This window comes from Actinia tenebrosa, unplaced genomic scaffold (genome assembly GCF_029948245.1).
Source record: "Actinia tenebrosa isolate PJP-AT-01 unplaced genomic scaffold, QUT_ActTen_1.0 PGA_scaffold3__52_contigs__length_22856419, whole genome shotgun sequence".
NCBI classification, from domain to species: Eukaryota; Metazoa; Cnidaria; class Anthozoa; order Actiniaria; family Actiniidae; genus Actinia; species Actinia tenebrosa.
The window spans coordinates 19,833,298-19,854,567 of record NW_028292580.1 but is presented as its reverse complement, the minus strand read 5'-3'; the positions used below and the strand labels follow the sequence as shown (position 1 = coordinate 19,854,567).

The 21,270-nt window shown below is 35.8% G+C and overlaps 3 protein-coding genes and 1 long non-coding RNA gene across 5 annotated transcripts; 3 read left to right on the top strand and 1 right to left on the bottom strand.

Annotated features, from left to right (window-relative positions):
- Positions 1-1,277: 1,277 nt before the first annotated feature.
- LOC116287832 (uncharacterized) lies at positions 1,278-6,245 on the top strand. The gene is made up of 7 exons (XM_089034783.1): positions 1,278-1,987; positions 2,505-2,731; positions 3,722-3,854; positions 4,013-4,182; positions 4,290-4,435; positions 4,521-4,555; positions 4,986-6,245. The coding sequence occupies exons 1-7, from the start codon at positions 1,636-1,638 to the stop codon at positions 5,564-5,566; spliced, it is 1,644 nt and encodes a 547-aa protein (XP_088890909.1). The 5' UTR covers positions 1,278-1,635; the 3' UTR covers positions 5,567-6,245.
- A 96-nt stretch (positions 6,246-6,341) lies between these two features.
- LOC116307074 (uncharacterized) lies at positions 6,342-10,941 on the bottom strand. The gene is made up of 4 exons (XR_004198350.2): positions 10,878-10,941; positions 9,029-9,114; positions 7,378-7,441; positions 6,342-6,453 (listed from the first exon to the last, which is right to left on the bottom strand). It is a non-coding gene; the product is annotated as an uncharacterized LOC116307074 (long non-coding RNA).
- On the top strand, positions 7,402-14,134 carry LOC116307073 (uncharacterized). The gene is made up of 8 exons (XM_031717215.2): positions 7,402-7,839; positions 9,804-10,015; positions 11,089-11,209; positions 11,446-11,510; positions 11,794-11,939; positions 12,151-12,182; positions 12,271-12,381; positions 12,850-14,134. Exons 1-8 carry the CDS (start codon positions 7,527-7,529, stop codon positions 13,164-13,166), a joined length of 1,317 nt encoding a protein of 438 aa, XP_031573075.2. The 5' UTR covers positions 7,402-7,526; the 3' UTR covers positions 13,167-14,134.
- A 795-nt stretch (positions 14,135-14,929) lies between these two features.
- On the top strand, positions 14,930-20,903 carry LOC116307075 (uncharacterized). Of its 2 annotated transcripts, XM_031717217.2 has the most exons (9): positions 14,930-15,313; positions 15,851-16,080; positions 16,565-16,679; positions 18,121-18,200; positions 18,505-18,629; positions 18,934-18,983; positions 19,189-19,326; positions 19,568-19,705; positions 19,868-20,903. In XM_031717217.2, exons 1-9 carry the CDS (start codon positions 14,992-14,994, stop codon positions 20,305-20,307), a joined length of 1,638 nt encoding a protein of 545 aa, XP_031573077.2. In that variant the 5' UTR covers positions 14,930-14,991; the 3' UTR covers positions 20,308-20,903. The 2 variants fall into 2 exon arrangements, with proteins under 2 accessions (XP_031573077.2, XP_088890872.1); XM_089034746.1 differs by lacking the exon at positions 19,189-19,326.
- The last annotated feature ends 367 nt before the right edge of the window (positions 20,904-21,270 follow it).

Here is a 21,270-nt window from a genome sequence, read left to right as displayed (position 1 = left end):
GGTACGGCATTACGAATATTCTTACCACACTCGTAACACTGTGCTGACGTGTCGTCTTCTATTTGCATTTTCTTACCACAACAAATATACTTATTTGGCTTAGTAGGTACAAACTTGGGTTTCAAGCACTTTACACAGAAATCATAAGCAAACTCTTTACAATCTTCGCACTCCATATATAGACTAACATATTTTACATAGACGCGGGATGCGGGTAATCGCGGTACGAATCGAGGGGGGTACTTTAGACGGGTAATCCTCCGGTGGTCGTTGCGCTGGAACCCCCATCCCCTATACTACTCACATCTGATATCTAAGCTTATCTATCAGGAACTCTATCAAAATGTTGAAATGAATAAAGATGTGTACCAGGCCTTGAACAATACAGATAATACAAGCATTTTCTTTGAATCAGCTCGAGATATGGTACCATTCAAATGCTTGAGCATTATACTTGTTCCTTTTGTAGGTATGCATTCCAGAAAGTAACGGATGAGCTTTCCCTGGTATCGGCAACAAACGCTTTAGTGATAACCATACTCTAAATGTCCATAACTTAGGCGAACCTTGCAATAACAAAAATTAGACTTAAAAGTTCTTGACTGTAGATCCGTTTTCAGCATTATTTTACTCATAACGCCTTAATGCGTCTCTGGTTTTGAGTGTTATAACGAACAGCATTCAAACAGGGATTTTGTCGACGACTACATAATAAAAGAAGTTATAGTAGATTACAGTACGGATGGTTTCACTTTTTCTTGGTCGCCGTTTGTCCCGGCAAAAACGTCGATTACATAGAGCCTTTAAAACTAGAAAGCAAGTGTATGATGGTTGATACACATTTAATAAACTAGCATAAACCAGGTATATATGGAATGATATTGATGAAGGCTTACATTATGATAATTTCTCCTCTAGTTCTATTATGAAAGCCATTAAAAATATTAATTCAAAGTTTTTGATTCAAATTAATGCACTCCTGTTAGTATCGTTCTTAAGGAGACCTCATAAACAGATACGGCTAAAAATGTTGCATAGCACAACTGAACACAACTTGTCAGGTCTTCTCTATATCTTAAAATTTGAAGTATTCATATGATTTTTGTATATAATGTAACAAGAAGCACGTCACGGTTTAAACTAATAAAGCGTCTCGTCATTTCAACTACTGAGGGTACTTGATTGATTCTCGTGAAGTGGCTTACATCATTTCTGGTTGATGTCTCAGTTCTGACTGATTGACTTGCATCTCTATTATGCGGAAAAAGGTGAAAAAACACGAAATAATGCTACAAAAAACCTAATGTCGAGTCAAACACACCGCCTCACGCGAAAAACGACAATTTACGAATTTAATTGGTCATGTAAAAAACGTATTTTTATGGTTTCTTTCTTACATGTTATTTGGTTGGATGAGCAGGTTTTATGTAAATTTCATACTTCTTCCTGAGCACCTTTACATTGACAATATAAGGAAAAGAATCCCCAAACCCAGGCTGGAACGGAATTTAAAAAAAGAAGTCTTGCTATCTGACAGTAAATACAAAGTGTACAAATACATCATTATTGCCCATTTATTTTCTGTGCTCCACTCTTTCTCATCTCATTATTTGATCCTTGGAACTTCAAAACTAAATGAAGAAGACAGTGAATTCCGTAATATTTGAGCTTTTAGTAATAGTCTTTATCTTGTTATGGGCAGAAGTAATTCGAGCTGAAGAATATGTCATCATAGAACGAAAGACTAGCAAAATTACTGGAGCTACAACCTTGGAAGCACAGCCCGATCGGTTTATAATACCTTCATCTTTGTGCTTGGGTAATGGTTCGACACAGTGTGAAGAAATGCGTGGTTCAAGAATTAGTAACTGCACATGTGAATGTAATCATATAGCAAGTAATAGTAACTATTTTATTTCTTCTACATTTGGTTTCGACGGTAGGAGATTGAAGTGCTTAGAAAACGCTAAAGTTCATGAACGTTGGGGTAAGTCGGTTCATGTCCTTCCTATCACATTAGTTTCTTGGTCTTTAAATTACCTATTAACAACATTTTTGTTTTCAAGCATTATAACAGGATGCCCTCAGCAATCTCTGTGCCAAATTTCATAGTTTTATCGCACTTGTCACGATTATTTCACTATACCACCTGACTATATCAATTTCATATCATTTAAGATCATCACGGACAGAGCCATCAGATCTAGAAGTCTTAAAAACCTTTTTGACTTAATCCACCAGAATCCATGGCTTATATTAACACTCTTGAGAATGATACCCGAAGATATCGAAACTTCGAGGACCCAATACAGTGGTTATATATTTCATTTTCAAATGCTTTTTACTATTCAACCGATATAATATATCACGTCAACTTTTAAATTTACTTTATTTGACGTTTTTCCACTTTCATTTCTTTTTTTTTTTTTCTTTTTCTTTTTTTTCTTTCTTTTTTTTTCTTTTTCTTTTTTTTCTTTCTTTTTTTTCTTTTTCTTTTTGTTTAGGATGCTCAGTTATACTTAACAACTGGGCAAATGACAGTGCTCTTATAACCGTTCCAAAAGTTGGTGTTGCTAATTACGAAATCCCGACGCAATTTCGATGCATGTATTTCTATAAGGCCACTTCGAAATATCAGAAATGTGATGGCAGCTGGGGGGATCTGAATTATGACAGATATGTAAAGAAGAGATTTTCCGTACATGAAACAGGCAACAAACGATTCCTTATGGTAAGAACATTCCTGGGCTTAAGCAGTAACTATCACTCACCAATACATAATAATCATGGGATATTCATTATGTTAATTGTAATAATAATAATAATAATAATAATAATAATAATTTTACGCATGATATAATCTATTTCTTTTACAAATTTTAGATTTAAATTATTTTCAAAGTATTTCTTATGGTCTGCATTTACTAAATAGTCTGATGTATATCGTAAATAATTGTAAGATTTGTAAATATTTTATTGTAGAGCATATCTAATTGTAAATAGTTTGAACACCCATAGGTTACGTTTACGCGCCCTATGAGTGTCTTTGCCTCGCATCCAGATGTTTAATAAACTGCATAATAATAATAATAATCATAATAATCATAATGATAAGCTGAACTTTTGATATGCATAAGATAAATGATAACGTTGGAAGGAAGATAGAAAAGAAAATAACGTCATAGTAAAGCCCCTATAACAAGTAAGAAATACTTTAGTTGTCGTTTAAACTGAAAAGTGATTTGTCGCATAGAAAAGGGACATTCTACAGTTAGGATTAAATTCGTTTTACAACTCACTGCTCAGATACTACTTACAGATACATTCAACATCGAGATAAAGTCATCAGATCAATGTAATGATCATCACAAATAACGATAAAATATATTTAGGCACTGCCTAAAAGCGGAGCTCCCGATGCGCAAGTCACAGGGAGCCCAATTTGAATGAATGTAGAAGATAAAATTAAAATTGAAAAAAAAAATATTCAGTTTTTTCATTCAATATTAAGACAATGTCTCCCAAACATGCACTGAAAACGAATAAAAATGCACTACATCGTTTTCTTTGCGCGAGAATATTCTCCCGATCCCACTTATATGAATTTTGTACACAACTCACCACCAACCCCCCAAGGGCTAGTTTTGTTCTTTGAAGATTCTTCGACAAAGTTTTCCATGGCCGACATTTTTTAAGCTTTGAATTCCTGGTTAATTTTCAGTTTAATTATAGTGGCAATTCTTCTCAGCAAATTATAAGTGGACGAATTATCACACTTGGAGTGGGTTATTATGACGCGTCGAATATGATAGTACACACTTGTGTTTTATTAAAGATGCAGGGCGAAATAAAATGTAAGTATTAATTTACAACGAATCTAACTTGTATGTTGCACATATATAGCACTGCGCAATTTTTGTAAGTCTGTTTTAGAGAGCTGTCAAAAAAATAATATATGTCTTTATGGGCGTTAAAGAGAATTCTAATATTTTCTTATAACTAAAAACTGTAGGTCCGTTCTCGCTGTCACTACCAACTGCAGCACCCTCCACAACAGAACCACCCTTTTCGTCAGCTACAGCTGAAAGTAGTTTATCAACCTCTACCAGAAGTGCAAACAATCCAAATATACATACAACCAGCGGCGGCCCTTCTACAACTATTATCTCAACCGCGACGAAGGTTAGTATCTGGATTTCAGTACTCAATACGAGAGGACCTCTGATGATATCATGTTTTATTCACCTCGTTTTAAGAATCGATCCATAACAGCGCCTTTTAATCAACAGACATCAGCACCGATGGTAATCAAAACCAGTGCTAAACATTCAAGCTCCAATGGCCGCAGTGGTTTGATTGCAGGCGTATTTGCTGGAGTTATTGGCTTACTTGTGTTAGTTATTGCCATAATACTCGTGAGAAGACGAAAGAAAAGGTAAGGCCATATTAAATAGTTTTGTTTTCGAAACTCTTGCAACTTTATATGAACTTTGCTAACACTTCTTATTAATAAAATCTAGGGAAACTGTAGCAAAGAAGTCAGGTGTAGTTGCAGGTAAGTTCAGATACACTTAATGGATATAATATTTCATTCCCATTTGCATCTTATATTATGATTAAATCCAAGATACTTATACATTATTCATCATAAATCACTTTAAGTGAAACAAGATGTTGCTCTCTGTTTATCAAATTCAGCAAAAGCTAGAGATTTCTTGGTGATTCGTTTCCCTCTCCCACCCACCAACCCACACAAAAGCACAACCCTTTTTCTTCCTTTGTTCTAACTGAACATATTTATCGGACGTTTTTCCACAAATAAAGTTTTGAAGCCCTTCCCTTATCTGCACTAATGAACGATCACTGAATATAGTAAGAAAAAATATAGACATCTCTTCTATTCCTTATTGCACTTCCTTGAAATTTTTTATCAAAATTATTTAATGTTTTTTTTACAACTACTAATTGATTCTTCTTTTTACCAGGACCTAAAACTGATGTGACAAATTCTAAGCACGGATCATCCGCGAGTTCTCAACCTCATATATCTAATATTTCCGAAAACCCCGTTTACGAACAACCTAAAAAGCCCCAAATTCAAGTAGGTGCCATCCACAATATCTTGGAACCCGTGTATGCAAAAGTTGAAAAGAGAGCAAGTGAACCACCATCAGATGAACGAGTTGAACCCTTCTATAATGTCCTTGAGGGCCCAGACACTGATGGACCAAATGAAAAAGAGCCTCCATTTTATCATCTTCTAGAGGGACCATATTCTGATGGTGGTCCATTTTACGATGTTCTTGAAGAACCTGGATCAATGGCCCTTCGAAATCAACACAATGCGTCGATAACTATAATCGATGGAAAAACAGTCGGCAAAGGAAATCGAGACTACAAAGATACTGTTTATGATTCTGTTGAAGAAGTAATTCCTGATACGGGAGACATTTATCAACAGCTCAATCAAGACGGTCAACGGGAAACTAGTGTTTACAAGGCCCTGACCTATGCAAACCAGGCAATGCCTCTGACCAAATTAAACGCGATTGATTCAGAAGCATAGTCAGAAAAGGAGTTTAAAAAAAAAAGATTATGTACTGTTTAAAAAACGAGTAGGAGGCGTAGCCGAGTGCTTTTATACCTGATAAAACACGATCTACGAGTTTTTTGAACTGCTTAAAATACTCATGAACAATTTATAAGATTTTGGTTCAACTGGAGCCACCATACACGTCACGAACATGGATTTTTATACTTCGATAGAGATTTGACGTCACGGGCATGCGCAACCAGATTCAATAGAAGCTCCCACACGTTGGATATTGCGTGCCAAGGCAAAGACAGGCACGTTAGTCAAAGATCATTAGGGTTGTCTATGACCTTGATGAAGCTCTATGTCTTCATCTAAACTTGGATGCATACTTCATCCCTGATGAATTCATCCTCATAGTATTCGAGTGGTCTTTATATAAAGATCACATGTGTCTTTACATAAAGACACATGTGTCTTTATATAAAATCACTTGAATACTAATGAAGAGGACTTTATCGGGTATAAAGATTCATGCACGTGACGTGTATGGTGGCTCCAATTGGACCATAAGCTTATGAATTATTAATGAGTGTTTTAAATAAACGACAATGCACATGGAAAGATCAATTTTGATAAATTTAAGAAGCAAATTTTTAGGCAATGTCCAGATTGCGCTAATTCGCACACCCGAAATTCGAAAAAGCCATATCAAACGCCACTCATTCAAAAGCATAGTAACAATATTAAGCAGAGGAGTTAAAGGTTATATAAACGACGAGGTACATGGAAAGAGACATTGTAATAATTCAATGAAACAAAATCTTTATTTAGTCGATGTTCAGATTGCGCAATTCTTCGCATCCTCAGGAGAACCAGACCCGCATTTATTTCTCGTCACATTGATTACTGTGTATCAGCTGGATGTTAAAGTTAAGTTTTGATAAGTAAATCACGTCAGTACAATTATTTTTTGAAAAGTAATAAAGTAAATAAGTCGCAGAGAGTTCATCAGAGAATTATTCTAATAGTCATTTAATGGAATCGTCATTAATAATGATTAATGCGGACACATTAGTAAAGAGGTCAATAATAATACATCCTCCCCATACATCTCTCGTGACGACTTGGTTTGTTTGCCCCCTGGCAATCCATAGATGCATTGCGCGAAACGCAGGATCAAATTACTGGAAACTCATCCATTAAAACTAATCTGTTTCAAGGGATGTCGATATTTGTCTCCGCAGCAGGCGGAAGTTAGGAATGACAATTAATCATGGACTACAGGCGCTGGTGGAGGAGTAGTATTGAAAACGAATGACTGATTGCGTGATTTCGAATAGCAAGTACAATTTTAATATCAAGGTTGTCATAATAACTATACAGTCAATGTCATTAACGTTGTCCACCGAAAAAAGATATTTAGACATTTAGACATTTAGACATTTAGACATTTAGACATTTAGACATTTAGACATTTAAGACTGAAAAAAAATATCACGTGTTTCCTCGAACGTTCTGGCATAAAACAAACGCTGAAGTACAATTCTCCATCTTAAATCCTCACTAAATGTTCAGAGCATTCTGGATTTTCGATTCACGAGTTGAATTTTACATTTAAAGTTCAGGCTCACTTTAGTCGAAATGTGTAAATGTGTAAATGTGTAAATGTAAGACGAAAGGCCAAAAGAATGCATGTTACGATCAAAAGAAAGCGAAAAACACGTAATTTAGCGGTTAGTTTTAATGCATACCTACAATGCTGAGGCGGAAAACAAAAAAGTGATATCACCATGAACAAAGTAAGTAAGCCGGATCGTATGCCAGAACAAATAACAGGATACGGATATCCCTATTCGTCGTGTGTGGCCGATGAAGGTACCAAGTTGACGACGTAGGTGCCTCCAACTGCAAAATATAAGTCACTGAAAACATTGGTACCTCAGAATCTTCTTAATTGCATGTCAAGTCTTTTGGTATTTCAGTTATAATTATGAGGCATTTTATGTGGATTTTTATTGCGTTACTGACAAGTACGCTTGCCGAGGAATACATCATTGAACGTCAAGTCCATCTTATTCAAGGCTCATGGGTAGATCAGCCAGACACCTTTATGTTACCATCATCGATGTGTTCGGGTGATGTCTCAGCAAACTGTACAGCTATGGGTGGTACGAGGATAAATAACACATGTGGATGCTCGTGTAACGAAGAAAGCAAATTTAAGGAGTTTTATAAAAGTACCTTTGGATACTATGAAAATCAGTGGAAATGTTTCGAGAACACCAAAGTACGGTCACATTCAGGTAATTAAAGATAGAAAAAATGAAACGTTAGACGAGCTTTTATCAGGTATTTTTCAATACAGAAAAATGATTACCACAGCTGGGGAGAATATGTTGAAATTAATAAAACGGGGTTTGAAGGAAATGAGTTCAAAACTCACGAACATAGGATTTTTTGAAAAGTGTAAATTTGGTATAAAAATCTTTACAGTTGTAGGCTTGCTGAATAACGAAGGTTTTCGTACAAAACGTTTCATTTCTTTCCATGTATAGCCCCTTTATGTATGCGACTGACACTCACAGTAAAGATTTGTAATGTTTGAAATTTACTTATACTGCGATCAACCCGGACAAAAATGGGTGCGTCTATAAACAAACAGCACCAAGGTAATTTAGAAATTCGAAAGTGCTGTATTCTATTTAAAAGCTGGCAACAAATTATAATTTACGAATTTTACGAATATAGAAAAGAAAAACGTTTGCCACGAAAGACTGCCAGACTGTTTTGCAATGCATCAGTGCCTGAAGTGAAACTTGGCGCATCACTTACGATGTAGCGACATTACAAAATAATGATGTCACAAAAACAATAGTAACAGGAAAAGGGTGATGTACTCATTATTAATGCCGTCATGTTATAGTTTTGCAATGCATCAGTGCCTGAAGTGAAACTTGGCGCATCACTTACGATGTAGCGACATTACAAAATAATGATGTCACAAAAACAATAGTAACAGGAAAAGGGTGATGTACTTTATTATTAATGCCGTCATGTTATAGTTTTCGTTATGCTGATTACATCACGCAATGCTCTAAAATCTTGAGGCGAAATCTTACTGAGGGTGCATCTATTGGATACGTTTTTCTGATTATAAAGTTAAGGGTGTCTTTTGCACGTGAGTGCGGTCTGCAACCTATTTTTGTATACAGATTACAATCAGTATTTTAATCGGAAATTGTGGTACCAAATATTGCTTTTGAAATTCTTTTAACTTTGAGACTGCACCCATCCATCATGTACCATACATCTATCGATTGAGTAATGCGGCAATGGGCAAGTGGTCGAACAGTTTTTTTTTGTTTTGTTTGTTTTTTTTTTTTTTTTGCGTGCACGCCACAAAAAATCTGCTTCAACTATGTAGTTAATGCTTTCAAAACATAAATGCTTAAATGGTTACATCATTGATTCCTAAGATTAATAGACACCTACATCTTTTAGGTCCATGTTTTTACCCATTTGAGACCATGAATCCATATTTATTTGTTGCAGTTGTTCAAAATTAAGTAGAACATCAACTGAAAAAGAAGCATGATTATTTTATCAGGGGTTATATTAAACCCATTGGAGGTTGGATCAGTGCTGGAAAGCATGCATGTGACTTGAAAGCAAACATCCTATTGGTCAATTATCTCAAGGCCTCAATTATAGGGGCAATTTACCCTTTTCCCAGCAATCCACAGGAATCCCCCATAGATCAATTAAATTTTGGTGCCAAAAGCAAACTTTTTGGGGGGTTAGGGGACACATGCCCTATGCCAGTGCATAAGTAAGTTAAGAAATTTGTCTTCCTAAAATTCATCATTGGTAAAATTAATTACTCAAGGAAAGTACTCAAGGAAACGGTACATAATCTGAAAGGGTAAAACAAAGCTTTGGCCTTTAAAATAAAATGTCAATTAGAAAAATTTCTAACCTTGTAAAATTCATGCATAATTAATGAGGATCCAAGCCAGTCCAATTTCAGAAATCAGGTCACATGAATATCATGCAATCCCGAAACAAACTTTATGACATTTCATGAATTCAAAATGTCCCAAAGGATTTATAAATTGTTCATGAATTTCACAAATTGTGTAAAAGATTTGCGTCCATGTAATATTGGCCATACGATTGTCTCTGGCTACTGATCGTATAATCCATACAACACAGCCACTCATGTCATAAACATTACATAAAGCCCCAACTAAACTTGATTTGACTGTAGGTTGCCAAACCATTATGAATGAAAGACAAGCCACCATACCGCTCATGACACTACCTATGGTTCAACCAACAGTCGGCCACAATATACCAGGCCTGACTTCCCAGTGTGGCATTATTGGAGGAAAATATTTGGAATGTGATGGAAAATGGCATCAGCTTAATACCACTCTTATCAAAAGCAGGTTCTACCTTGGGGAGCACAAGTACTTTTATGTAAGTTTTAGACCCTGTGCTGTGTATATTTTAATTATTATAAAAGTTACAATCATTAAAGACACTTTGAGAAACTGTAGATTTTTTTGATTAAAAACAAAATTCCAGTTTTGGGTTCTGAAAGATGAATTGTTCATTCAAAAAGGAAAGATATGAGATAAAAATAGCTTCAATCATTGTATATAAAATAATTAGATTTGTAGGCATAAACTATAACTACGTGTTTACCCTATGCAACGAATCTGTTCTCATGCAGTTTGAAACTCAATATATTTTTAATATGACATAACAGCTTTACATCTCCCTATTTTATTTTTATACAAAATTTACTTTTTTTCTACACTATTAAAAAGTAATGGAGTAACATTTCTTGAATTACAAGTCAATACTCATTATTCTTGGATTGCAATCAATCCCAAGAGAGCACAATAACAAAAGGGATGTCCGCCATGTTGGAAGATATAACAAAAGAATTCATTGAAAAATCTTTTGTCAAATTCTTCCAACATGGCGGCTATGACGTCTATTGCAAACGAAGAATACTCAAATGTTTGTAATAAATTTTCAGAACTGTTATATCATGACAACAAAATCCCTGGTAAAAAAATTAGGCATAGTAAACCCAGTAAAAATATAGTAAAAATTCTGCTTTAAAAGCATAACTTTTAGCATAGATATTAAAGTTTTAGTAACTGGTTTTTACCTTTTGAAATTTTCGTCTGAATCATTCAACATACATGAGCAATCGGCGATAAACATTAAGTTTGTCAGGCATTATGGAATATTGTGGCATTTTTTTGCTTGCCTTAAATATTAGTAAACAACGAAAAATGAATTTTTTGACAAAGAGTTAACTACTTACGTTTGGGTATTTGTTTATCCCAACTTCCTGCTAGTTCTTGACTCAGCCGCCATCTTGATTCTTGTTCTGCTAGAAGCTATGGAGTCTTCTGATTGGTGGACAAAATTGAGGATGTAAAAAGGCTTCTCATTGGAGAAGCGTAATTCCCCATGTCTACAAAAGAATATAAAGTTTTTTTACATTTAAAAATAAAATTATTTTTTAACTTCAGTATTCGATATCTGAACCGCCTACTCCAACAATCAACGGCAGAGTCATTAGACTTGAGATTGGGTGTACGCAGCCCAAGAAAATGCACTGTGTGGTATTCAAAGTGAAAGGACAGCTTAAATGTAGGTACCATAAAAAAAACAAATGTAATCACATAAGGTAAAGTTTTTTTTTACTTTTGCAACTCAAGTAAAAAACAAGTGTTTTTGATGTATTTATATCTATCACATTATCTAAATTGGGCTTCCTGTAGGTGAACGACGGTGATTATTTTTCAACACCTTTGGAATTAAGCACGAAATGTTCATAGTAAATTTGGTTTTCTATTCCCATTTCTTACAGTCTTTAAATGTTATAGGTCATGTTATAAAACCAACCTCTCCATCATCCAGTATTTGGACAACCACCAACAAGAGCATCCAAGTAACTACAACCTCTTCTACAGCACCCTATCAGGGGCGGGCGGATCCAGATCTTTTACTGAATATTACAACAAAGGTTTTGCCATGAATTCGAGGAAAAGAAGGACTAACTGTTGCTAACGATATACTGAGAAATTTTAGCAAAAGGGGGGTGAATAGTCACCCCTTTTACCATCCCTGGATCCGCCCCTGCCTTTATAAATATGTCATATTCTCTATTTGATATCATAATAGGATAAGAATCGTGATAAAAATATATTACTTTTTCTCAAATCATTTCTCAGATGACAGATCAGTTTAATAAAACTGGTGAGAGAACTGGTAGCCATGACGACAACAGTACTATGATTGCAGGCGCAATTGCTGGTGCCATTGGATTCGTAATAATCGTGATTGCTGTCGTAGTTGTGATAAGGAGACGAAGCAAAAGGTGACATTTGAGGATTAAAATTCCTATTTCATTGTGTCCTTTTACGTACGTTGTAGGTGGTTTATCTCTTTTAGTATTCTTTGTAAAACGTTCATGAGAATTCCCGTTTACTGAAGTGGCGATTCTATAGAACCGCCTAGGTCCTACAGCTCCTACAGCTCCTACAGCTCCTACAGCTGCAGTCTAACGTCTTGAAATAATTAAATTCCAGATACCATGTACCTAAGAGACCAAACTTTGTCGGTAAGCAATCCAATGCGTATTTTTGAGTGCAAAACTTAATGAACAAAAAACAATGGATTTTAACCTTTTTCCCATTAATTTGGTATAGAAAATGATTGCTACGGACTTGGCGTTGATGTGTCTTTGAGATTCGTTGTCGCTGGTGAGCGGTCACAAAATGAAAAGGAGCATGATTCCTTTGCAACAAATCTTAATAGAGGTGAGTCCTTAGTTGTATAGCTAGTGTTCATCACTTTCCCTATGAGTGAATAAAAGACAATGTTGTTTGATATATACCAAATTGAAATAGTTTTGAATAGTTTTGAAATAGTTCAATTGGATTCATGAAGCCTATATCGTGTGGTCAATCAGTGTAGTCAATATCCTGGTCCTCCTAAATACACGGACATAAAGAATGACAAAACATTTAGTTCAGTAACTTGAATCAATGTTCGACAGCTGCAAAACTGAAATAAGGATAATATCAGCCTGTTATCAACTGTTTACCCAGAACACCCTACGGTCTTCGCTTTTATGAATTAACCTTTTCGACCCGATGACGTTCTTTCTTTTCAACTTGGTGTATACCAAGACCAAATCTTTTGTCAGTCGGCCAACATGGCGTCACAAGAACCATAAGATTAGTACAAATATATATTTGTAATGCTATTTATGCTTTATGCTTTAGAAATTCCACGTGCTGTGTCCCAGCGTCTTTACAACATCGAGGACAGAGAGTATGCAGTACCTTATAAGACAGGAACCAAACCGCAAGCTAGTTCAGATGTTCCTATCTGTGACGCCCTTAAAAGACCAAAGTATCCAAAGACTGAAAATAGCAAGAATGAAACCCAATCAGTTCCGTTTTATAAGCCATTTGTATTTGAGGAACGACACGCGGCGGTTGAAGATAATGAGTTTCAAGAACTTCCTGAATATCGAGTTCTCGAGGGACCATTTTCTGAAGGTGCTTCGGTGCACGCTTTTTCCGAGGGACGCGTATGAATAGGGTTTTGCTGCGGGCATTTGGTCTGCACACTCCAGTTTATGAAGGCTTTCTTATGAAATATTTGATAAAACTAATTTTTATTCTGTGTGAAAGCAAATTATCCGTAATCACTTGTAATTATCAATAATATTAGGAGTACTAGCCGCTAATCCTTAATCTTTAGTCAACGTTCTGCAGGACTCATGCATTCAGACTGTAATTACTTATTTCCGGAAATGGAGTAGAAACATATTTTGTAAATTAGTGAAATTGCCCTTGAAATTTTGCAGAAATCTTGGTGCACTTAGGCCCTGCCACACAAATTTTTGTAACTGCAATTTTTATTTTTATTTTTATTTTTATTTTTTTCGATTCGAAACGATTCGAATACGTTGCGTGTGGACGGAAACATTTTCGTATCCGCAAAAACTAATTTGCGGATACAAAAATTTCCGGATACGTGTGGACGGGGCCTTACTCTCCTATCAGGAAATCTTTTCATTTTGAGTCCAACATCTTCTGGCGTCGTTTTAACCACTTCCGTTCATTAGCCAAAAGCTTCGGAGACTAAGGCTCAGGTCAAACGTCGAACTTCACACGAATAAAATCTAATTGAAACAATGGATAACAAGGCGGTCGTCTTTGATGTAATTAGGTTCGGCTCATATGACGTTTGACGTTTGACATGAGCCTAAGCTATGAATTTCCGATTGATTGATGCAAAATATTTATAACTATATTAACAAGTAAATATTAAATTAATAAACGATTCATAAATAAAACAGAAAAATGTCATGGATTAATTTGCAAAGGCCATTCTTTGGTGTGACATTAGTGTTGCTGAAGCACCGTATAGTTGCATGATTAATTCTAAATAACTAACTTCCTATCCTAGACATTAAAATTTAAAATTATTTTTCTATTATTAACTATCCGTTCAGTTCTCTTATATTGCAATAAAATATTGTTGGTGTTGTTTATCTTATTCAAAGTTTCAGTATTTGCTGCTGTTGGTTTGTGACATTAGGTTGTAGCTCAGTCAGAGGATAACAAGCAAACTAATTAACATAATTGAAAGCAATTAACCAATAATGAGGTTTTAGATTTGTGGTTGACTCATGTAGACCAAATCCAACTTAGTTTCAGTTTATTTTCTACTCCCAGGTGATTTGGAATGTGAGCATTGTTTTTCAAAGCGAAACTGATTTCCGCGAAGTATTTTCTATTATCTTTTGCTAAAACGAAACATTTCCACCAACAACAACGAAAAATACCCTTTCTAAAAAAATATTTGGTGAATCTTTCCATGGATGACTTTTATATTTTTAATGGGAAGTATAATCAAAGCGTTTCACATGCATTGGATTGATAACTTGGACTTGCTATCTAAATAAAGAAAATATTTTTCCTTTATTTTCGAGTAAAAGCTTTGAACAAACTGTTCGCTTATTTACTAAATCGTTCTGGCTGAGGGGAGAGAGGCTAAATCACCTGATTAGAATTGTGACCAGCAGTGAAAATTTTATTGAGAACCCCTTGCAGGTGACCATGTCGTTAATTTATATTCGTTTCTCAGAAATTACAAATGGCTATCAAATTATATTTCTCGATTGCTGGAGGAACGCGTGTGCAACGCCAAATTTATATTATTTATTATTTATATTTATATTTATATTTCCATGCGGAAATATTTCAGTATGGTATTGCCGGAGAACATGGAAACTGAAAGTCATGTGATGTAACGAAACTACGTCACCGAGTTATTCGCTACACAAGGAAAACCAGATGTTGACAGGATTTATCATACATGTAATAAGATACTGAAGGAAATTATTGACAAAAATGTGTAGGTCGATGATATTGCTTGTATTTGTCTTTAGCAGTAACGCGCAAGAATATTTTAATGTCACTCGTCAACCTTCTACACAAAGCGATGATTTTTCAGATGTCTTTCAAATTCCACCATCTCTGTGTGGTAAGGGAAAAGGTGCTACAGAATGTTATCAGATGGGTGGAAGAAGGATAGGAGATTGCCAGTGCACTTGTGACATGAAAGCTCCCAACGAAGGAAATAATAAATCAAATGTCATATACAAAAGTACTTTTCTGTTTAATGATGGAGAATGGCAATGTGTGAACAACTCTTTGCTTCGAAAGCAAGCAGGTAAGGTGGTCATTCTGTGTTACACTACAAAGCTGTGCCTTAATAGCTTTAGTCCAGACGCTGGCCTTTCCTTTGACGGCTTCGCTTTTGCTGACTGTGATGGCTTGAGTTTATAAACTCCTTATTTTCTACATACGTTGTATTAAAGAGCAAAAGCTTTAGAGTCATATCTTTAAAAAATTTGTAGTACCAGTTGCATGTCTGATATTCCTGTTATGAACCTCTACTGGTGCGATATGTTTATCACATGTGCAGCAAACGTCAGCACCTTCAAGTCAAACAAAGATATAAGTGATAAATAAGAGAAGGAGTAATGCTAGGGCTAGTTTTTACGCCTTGTCTATATTTATTGTTATTGTTATTTATTGAAACACTTGTCCACGGTTTCTAGTTGAGCTGGCTCATTTTATGCGACTTGAAGTTGTGAAAGGCCCATTGACCCTCTTCTTCAGTCGTTTCATATAAGGCTCGTAATTTACCTATTACGCATGTTCTTATATTGTTACCGGTGGTTCGTTTCATAATTTGATTTTTTAGGGTGCCTCCGATTAACACAAGAGCTTTACGACCCAATAAGTACATTGTCGAGAACATCTTCCAATTCTACCGAGAAACTAGTTTCACTGTACGTGCCGAGCAATTCTCCATGTGTTTTAGAGAGATTACTTGCTGATAATACGAGTTACCTAGACTGCGAAGGAAGATGGAAGTCTATTAAAGGCAGCCGTTTCAACCATACACAGTATGGTGTCGAACTTATACCTAAGGTAAGCAATAAAAATAAGCATCCTAATTCCAGTCTTGTTTCCAGAATAACTAAAATTAAAACTAATCGGATGATTATAGTTATCTAGGTAACAATGGATCATTTAATCCCATAGAACTGTTTGTGTGCCGTTTCCTTCTTTTCTTTCTGTTTTAATCTTTTTTGTTTTACTGTATGTCGTGAAGAGGGAGTCGAGATCGGGATCTCCTACTCTGAAGCAGGGATCACGCCACTGAAGGGGGATAGGGATCGTATACGACTGAATTCAGGAAACAAGGAATTATTTTCTCAGATTAAAAAGTCATTATTTCATATCAGGAATGGTGTGCTAAAGCATTTGGGACCAGCACTAACAAACTTTTTTGTAAAACTTCATAGAAATCACGAAAAAATATCCCTCGTTACGACTCGGCCTGGTATGTGCTACATAACTTAATCAAAGCATGTCCTTTTGCCGCAATCATATCTATATATCTATCTTATAGTCCTTTCGCAGATTGGAACCTCGCCTTGATGGCCTGATCATTAGACTTGGCGTAAAATGCATTAATCGTTCATCAGTAAGCTGTCTTCTACTGAAGCTGGATGGTCATCAAATCTGTAAGTGTACGAGCAAGTCTATAGCCGGTGGAATTTATGTTCTCTTTTAAACTTCCTTAAACCCTACTTATGTTTTTATAAGAGTAAATGCCAAAGACTTGTTAGACGTTGTCAGCTAAGTGTAGACTAAGGCCCCGTCCACACGTATCCGGAAATGTTTGTATCCCCAAATTTTTTTTGCGGATACGGGTTGCGTCCACACGTGTCCAGAAATTTTTGTATCCGTATCCGGAAATTTTCGAAAACGGTCTCCAGAGTGGAAATTTTCGAATACGCTCCGAGTACTAGATACATGTGGACGGTCGTATCCGCAAATTTTCGAATACGATGACGTAAACACACGTAAGCATGCTCAATAAGAAAAACTATCCGTCAAAGGGACTAGGAACTAGCTTGTATCAGGGCGGATCATGAAATTTCCGGATACGTGTGGACAGTGAAAACGATTCGAAAACGATTCGAATACGCTGCGTGTGGGCGCGAACATTTTCGTATCCGCAAAAAAAATTTGCGGATACAAAAATTTTCGGATACGTGTGGACGGGGCGTAAGCAAGAGATGAATAGGCCTACGGAATGAAAAAGTCAGTAACTCCGCGACAATTAATAACATTAATATTCAAACTTATTTACTAATGAAAATTCCACCAGTCCCGGTAGCTATAACACTAAATAAATTGAACTAGGTTGATACAGCTATTTCAAAATAGGCGGTAAAGGTTTTATAGCATGTTGCATGTTGCACACCAGGCTCGAAATACGCTAATGGTGGTGTAAATCCAATCAGCGAAAGTACACGACGATATGGGATGTTACCAATTTTTGTCTGCGCATTTTCGCAATTGATTTTCTCATGCTGACAATGTCTAGAATATAATAAACTTAGCAAACGACATGCAACATGCAACATGCAACATGCAACATGCAACATGCAACATGCAACATGCAACATGCAGCATGCAACATACAACATGCAATAATCAACATACAATAAAACCTTCACCAGCCTTATTAAAATATATATAATCATCTTCTCACAAAATTATTTGTTTTTCAGAAATAGTATAGGTTTGTAATTAATTCTGAGGCCCCGTCCACACGTATCCGGAAATTTTTGTATCCGCAATTTTTTTTTTACGGATACGGGTTGCGTCCACACGTGTCCGAAAATTTTTGTGTCCGTATCCGAAAATTTTACGAAAACGGATACGTGTGGACGGTGAAAACGATTCGAATACGCTGAGTGTGGACGCAAACATTTTCGTATCCGCAAAAAATAATTTGCGGATACAAAAATTTCCGGATACGTGTGGACGGGGCCTGAATGTATAATAGTTGCTTTTTTGGTTGCAGGAATGCTTTGTTTATAACCATTCCGGTATGACTGCAAGGATGGTTTTCTTACTGTAAATGCTAATCTCATAATTGTTTTTGTTTTTCAGGCCCTAAACCAACTATTGCGAAACCTACATTAATAACAGTGTTTACGAGTACTTTATCTTCATGTGGCAGCAAATGTAAAGTAAGAATGAATGAATAAAATGTGTTATCTCTCATTAAGGATCTTCTTTAGTGCTACAAACTTTGTTCGGTTAGAACACTATGGCATGCTCTTTGCAACATGGACGACCACGAGATGGTGTTGCGTTTCTGTGACTGACAAAAATGCAAACGATCGTAACACCCCATACAAATCGCAGGCATATACGGGAGAATCTTGACCTCGGTCGTTGTACCGACCTCACCTAAGATTCACCCCTACGACCATGAGTTCCGTAATGGCAAGAAGTCCTAATTACTGATAAGGTATTCATATATTATTTTAGACATTACCAACTCCACCCTCCCAACTACACATGGCGATAATCATGGTCTTGCTTGGCGTGGTAATACTGGTGCTGATTGTAATTGCTTCAGTTTTAATGAATAAAGCAAGACTAAATACAAGAAGGTATTTTAATAAGGTATTTTAAGACGCTTAAAAAGTGCAGTTCCTTGGCCAGGGCTGCTAAAATAGAAACTTGTAATTTTACCTCATATATTGACGTCATCATGATCACTATTATTATGAGAAAATACGTCATTTGCATGACCAACATCATCATCATGGTCAGTCACCCTCTTTAAATAAATCCCAATGTATTGTATCTTGTTGTATCACCTTCATGAACGTCACCATTATTATTATTATCGTCATTACTATGTATACTTCAGATTATCATACCTGTCCTCATTCGTGTTAACATTTATCTTAGAAAACGCTCGATGAGACAGCTCTTTGTCACAAACATGACATATTTAGCAGGTTTGAGAATAACTGATATTATTTTATATCTTTTCATAATTTAAAATTTAGAATTCATAGCCGAACTTATTTCGGGGGCATGTTGTTGTTATAGGGTACAAACACCTAATAACTATAATAATATATCATAAAGTTGAATGAATACTGAAAATACTGTATAGCTTTCTTCATCGGTGCTTAACAATATATTTTACATAATTCTAAGAAAATAATGAGCATGGCCAAAACCGTGACGACGTTGTTGAAATCGACCAATCATATGATGAAGATGGATACCTCTGCCCAATAGGTAATAATGCACCTCGTGACAAACGATATGAGCCAAAGGAACTGTACATTAAAGGTGAATAAAAGCAGTACTCCTTTTTCCACAATGTCATCAATTCTTCCTCTTCCTCTTCCTCTTCCTCTTCCTCTTCCTCTTCCTCTTCCTCTTCCTCTTCCTCTTCCTCTTCCTCTTCTCCTTCTTCTTCTTCTTCTTCTTCTTCTTCTTCTTCTTCTTCTTCTTCTTCTTCTTCTTCTTCTTCTTCTTCTTCTTAGGTTTCTTCATAGGTGCTTAACATTATATTTTTCATAATTCTAAGAAAATAATGAGCATGGCCAAAACCGTGATGACGTTATGGAAGTCGACCAATCATGTCATGAAGATGGATACCTCTGTCCAATAGACAATAATGCACCACGTGAAAAACGATATGAGCCAAAGGAACTGTACATTAAAGGTGAATAAAACCAGTACTCCTTTTTCTACACTGTCATCAATTCTCCTCTTCTTCTTTTGCTCCTCCTCCTCCTCCTCCTCCTCCTTCTTCTGCCTGAGCACATATTTCCTAATAATTTCATTGACAAGTTGTTTACGAAAATTTCTTTCAACCAATTAATAGAAATGGATGGCAATGCTGAGCGAGTGTATATCGAACAACCTGGTTCCTCAATGGCTGAGCCGTACGAAATCACTAACTTATACAGACTTCACGACTCACTAAGTGAAATAAAACCAAGTGCGGTAAAGTTGACCTGCGCCTTGCAGAGTCCATTGTCTGGTGGACCTTCTGAGTGTAATAGGCACAAACCAAACATTATCAAGCCTGATCAAAACAACGCAGAGCACTTCAATTTAAGAAATAACCATAGATCCAAAGTGGAATCTATTTATCGCGTCCTTGAAGACCCTAGGGCGTTTGGTATCTCTGATGAGGTCGGACAACTCATTATAGAAAACGTTCCCCAAGACCAGAGTTACCAGGAACTTACTTTTGATGGTCAGCGGTTCAATGTCTACCAGTCGCTTTGCATTGCAAATCAAAAGGGACATCGATTATAGGATATGTGTCTTTCCTTCCTTCAATCTAAAAATTACTTGTGTTCAGACCTTGGAAATTTGGTTGACAGAAGGCCCAAACGTCTCGAAATTATGGAAATGGTATAATTTGTCCAAAATCAAATTCTATATAAATAGTGAATGAATAGTGAATAAACAAAACGATCGTCAAGGGATTTATAAGCTCGTGATCCCCTTCGATGCTAAAAAACCATAAAGAAATCTCTTGAATTATAAACACCTTCTTAAAAATGCATGAATTAAACAATGTTTTGATTTTTTAACCTATGGGCCTATAAGTAAAATTTGTGGTCATCTTTTGGTCACAGCATAATACTTTTCTACAATTCTTCGTTTGCACGTTACGTCATCACAGCCATGTTGTTACCATTTAACAAAAGATTTCCCATTAGCATCCATTGTTAACGGTAACACACTGGCCGCCATGTTTTTGGGAATGCTTGCAACCCATCAATACATTCTGGCATATTTTTTTGCTGTTAAAATGCTTTAAAATGTTTTAATTAATAGATATACATTGCTTATTGGTTGTAAAAATATACGACGTTTATTTTTTAACACGATTAATTTCTACTTGACCTTTTTGTCTTTGAGACTAGTAATGGATTAAAGTATCGAATAAAACGGGTACAAATCAAATGGATTAAAGTATCGAATAAAATGTGTCAAAATCGAATGGATTAAATTATCGAATAAAAAGGGTCAAAATCGAATGGATTAAAGTAAGTCAAAATCAAATGGATTAAAGTATTGAATAAATCGGGTCAAAATCGAATGGATTAAAGTATCCAATAAAACGGGTCAAAATGGAATTGACCAAATATCGAATAAAACGGGCCAAAATTGAATGGATTAAAGTATCGAATAAAATGGGTCAAAATCGAATGGATTAAAGTATCGAATAAAACGGGTCAAAATCGAATTGATTAAAGTATCGAATAAAAC

Bases quoted from the DNA above. Each gene is read 5' to 3' on its own strand.
- LOC116287832 (XM_089034783.1), top strand. From the start codon at position 1,636: ATGAAGAAGACAGTGAATTCCGTAATATTTGAGCTTTTAGTAATAGTC. The intron at 1,988-2,504 runs GTAAGTCGGTTC...CTTTTTGTTTAG, and splicing joins TAAAGTTCATGAACGTTGGG to GATGCTCAGTTATACTTAAC. The intron at 4,436-4,520 runs GTAAGGCCATAT...AATAAAATCTAG, and splicing joins GTGAGAAGACGAAAGAAAAG to GGAAACTGTAGCAAAGAAGT.
- LOC116307073 (XM_031717215.2), top strand. From the start codon at position 7,527: ATGAGGCATTTTATGTGGATTTTTATTGCGTTACTGACAAGTACGCTT. The intron at 10,016-11,088 runs GTAAGTTTTAGA...TTTTAACTTCAG, and splicing joins GGGAGCACAAGTACTTTTAT to TATTCGATATCTGAACCGCC. The intron at 11,940-12,150 runs GTGACATTTGAG...ATTAAATTCCAG, and splicing joins ATAAGGAGACGAAGCAAAAG to ATACCATGTACCTAAGAGAC.
- LOC116307075 (XM_031717217.2), top strand. From the start codon at position 14,992: ATGTGTAGGTCGATGATATTGCTTGTATTTGTCTTTAGCAGTAACGCG. The intron at 18,201-18,504 runs GTAAGAATGAAT...ATATTATTTTAG, and splicing joins CATGTGGCAGCAAATGTAAA to ACATTACCAACTCCACCCTC. The intron at 19,327-19,567 runs GTGAATAAAAGC...CATAATTCTAAG, and splicing joins AAAGGAACTGTACATTAAAG to AAAATAATGAGCATGGCCAA.